Genomic DNA, 3,247 nt, shown 5'->3' on the forward strand with positions numbered 1-3,247 from the left:
TAACTAACTGAAAATAGTGCTTCACTTGGTAAATTAATATTAAGGCAGGACTCGACGTGTGTATCTCTAAATATTAATTTCTCTTGCAGGCGTCCAGTACCTACTGTGCCTCCAAGATTACCCGACCGACCTCATGTTCCACAGCGACCCTACTGAATGTTATTTGCATAATTAAAATGCAGTATTCCCTTGTAGAGCAGATGGGTGCAGATTAATATATGTAATTGCTTAAAATGTTTCTTCCTCAAATGAGTAATGCACTTGTACTGTATCCCAAGAGTATACATGGTAATGAAGAGAGAAACCTGGGTATTGTTGGTTACTCTACACATGATGGTAAGTTTGGTTAATATATGGTTTGTTCTGATAATGAAGAGCAATGCCAAAACAGTGCTCTGTACAAACCCACAATTTTTTTTTTCAGCTAATATCAGACTCCATACATGATAAAGGAAATTACACACCAGCTTCCCAGGTTTATTGTATCAAGTAGTATTGAAACCCAATTACTCTGTTCAGTGTATTCAGTGACATGATTAACACTGGAAATTTTTATAATTATATCTACTAATAATGGGATAAAAAAAAAGTCTGTGATAATATATCTTGTGTTAATTGCTATTGGACTTATTGCTGCTTTGTAGAAAGTTTCATGATGGATTATGGAGAAATGTAAGATAGTTGTACATAAGTATGTAATAAGATGTATGGAATCCAGTCACTCTGAATAAGAAAATACTGTAATATCTTGCCAGTTGTATCATACTTAATTGTTAAATTTAATACTCTTTTTGCTTTACTTAGAGTGATGGTTAATAATTTCAGGTATTATAGGCTTTGTTGCTGATTGGCCACTTGAGAGAAGGTTGGCCAATCACTTTTCTCAATTTGGCAGTCAGGATTGAAGGCCTCCTGGGTTGTGACACTTGTCAAATTTATGCAACTCTTACACACAAAATGCTTAATTCAGAATTGGTATCAAGGGTGCTTGTGCATATTGACTTTTAATACAGAACTTGTTAATTAGTACATGTAAGCAATTGTTGGGAACTTGTTATTGTGCACTTGATGTAAATATCTTTTATGAATTGTAAATGGATACTACATATGATTGTTTAAATACATATAATATAGAGATGTCTGTGTATATGTTTTAAGATATTCTAATGATTGTAAATATGTACAATATGAAGTTACCAAGTGTTGAAGGTAGTTTTAAGTATTTTTATAAGATTTTGTAGGCTGAAGCTAGTCAAGCTTGCCTGTGGAATGTATGTAATTTCTTAGTTGAGGAAATTTCTCTTGTCAGTCATCCCTTTTTATCAGAGAAGTTCTTTTTCGTATTACTGTGTCTAAAGCAAACTTATTTGCAATGTTCGTTGTTATTTCATATGCATTTGATGGAGTTCATGCAAATATTTCTCCTATATATTAGTCTTGAGTTTATTTTACCTTTTATTTGTTCACTGATTTAGCAAATGACAAAGTATAGTAAACTCTCTCTTATAAGGTGACATTACTTGGTGAGATTTCATGAAAATGCAATTGAAGTGCACTAAATAGTAGCACGCAGAAAAGCTATTTAAAATGTGACAAATGAAATGAAACTTGTGAAATTTGGGGCCTCTTCAAGAGGGGCTCTTTGGAATGGTGAAAAGGCCCTTGGTCTGAGGAATTAGACCTTATGGTCTCCTTCCTCAAACTGAACCTAATTACCCCCCAAACCCTCCTTCCCTATCCTATCCTCCCATCCCCTCTTTCCCTTTCCTTCTCTCCTCTATCCCCTTCCTGTTTTCAGCCTTTGGGATTCTCCCCACAGGCCTAGTTCCTAGGTAGGGGGACGGGTACCGTGGTCCATCCCATTCCATTGGGGTCCGTGGTGGTGGTGTAGTTAGCCATGGAATCTGGATCGCCTGGGGATGTCCTGATTCCTCTCCGGTCTCCTGGGAGGGGGAGGCGGCTTTGGGTATCTTTCAAGTGACTGGTGTATCTCTGAAGGCTATCTTTTGGATTCTAGGGGGTGGTGGCTAGAGGAGGTATGCTTTGTGGCGAGTGTCTGGTCGCCCTCTCTCCTGTTAACTGAGGTGGCTTGGTGGATGTGAGGTTGCTATCCCACATAGCTGGTTTACTGGCATGAAGGGTAGAGTATGGCACAGGTTCCATGCCGCATCTGCACTACTTGCAGTGCTGAGATCCTCTTGGGTGGGGAGGGAAATTTACAATTCTTTCATTCCTCCTAGGAACTATTCTTCCACATTCCTTCCCCCCCCCCCTTTTTTTTTTTTTCTCTCTCTCTCTCTAACCATGGGGTTACCAATCCATGAACCTGCTCTCCCCCCTAGGCCCCTTCCTGATACCACACCCTGTTCTGACCCTGCCTCATTATTTGACCACTCTTTGGACATTTCTAATGCCCCTGTACCTCCTGCTGGTGCTGTTTCAACACCTGCTCCAGGTACCAGGGTTTCGACTGACTCCTTCGATACATCTGACCTCCGCTGTTCTTTGACTATGCTTCCGGCTTTTCCCTCTACGGTGCAGCAATTTTCGGATCACCCGCCCGTCCTATATCGGACCAACTCCGGTCCCACACCTAAACACTCGAGACCATTACCTGACGATACTTCTTCACTTCCTTCTCATTCTACGTCACGTGCACTCTGTACATGCTGTGATTCAAAATACACAATGGACTAAGTTGTTTTTTTTTTTTTTTTTTTAACTCTATGATCAACTTCCTCTACTGCCAATCCTTCAGTGATAGGCAAGGCACTCCTATGCCATGTTGGTAGATATACTATATTCTTTCATGCTCACCAAGCTCACGATCTTTCTCTCCTTACAACTACCAATACTGTTCCTGTTCCCTCAGTTCTTGTAATGGTACTGTCATTCTGCCCCATACCATTATCCAACAGAATTTCCAGACGTGGTGATGACATTCTGGAACAGCTAGAACTCCAAGACCTCCCAATTCTCAAAGTAGACACTAATGTCTTCCCTGCCTGCAGGCGGAGATTATATCTTTGCAGTGTAGCTCGCTTAACTTTTGACTGCCGTGAGCTTCTGTCCTCTGTATACAGTGGACCCTCGACTAATGCTATTAATCTGTTCCTGAGAGCTCATCGTTAATCAAAATTATCGTTAGTCAAGTTAATTTTCCCCATAAGAAATAAAGGAAATCAAATTAATCCGTGTATGACACTCCAAAGTATGAAAAAAAAATGTTTTTACCACATGAAATATT

General features: G+C 39.9%; 1 protein-coding gene across 4 annotated transcripts in view; it reads left to right on the plus strand.

The window, feature by feature from the left end:
- The window catches only part of shi (dynamin-1 shibire), a 411,365-nt gene extending 409,931 nt beyond the window's left edge, over positions 1-1,434 (plus strand). For all 4 annotated transcript variants that reach the window (XM_053784874.2, XM_053784872.2, XM_053784879.2 and 1 more), the window contains one exon: positions 90-1,434. Coding sequence is in view for 3 of the 4 variants with exons in the window: in XM_053784872.2 (XP_053640847.1) it covers positions 90-156 (67 nt within the window). In the remaining variant the exon portion in view is untranslated. The remainder of the gene's footprint in view (positions 1-89) is intronic.
- Positions 1,435-3,247: the final 1,813 nt, after the last annotated feature.

This window comes from Cherax quadricarinatus, chromosome 51 (genome assembly GCF_038502225.1).
Source record: "Cherax quadricarinatus isolate ZL_2023a chromosome 51, ASM3850222v1, whole genome shotgun sequence".
Classification (NCBI taxonomy): Eukaryota; Metazoa; Arthropoda; class Malacostraca; order Decapoda; family Parastacidae; genus Cherax; species Cherax quadricarinatus.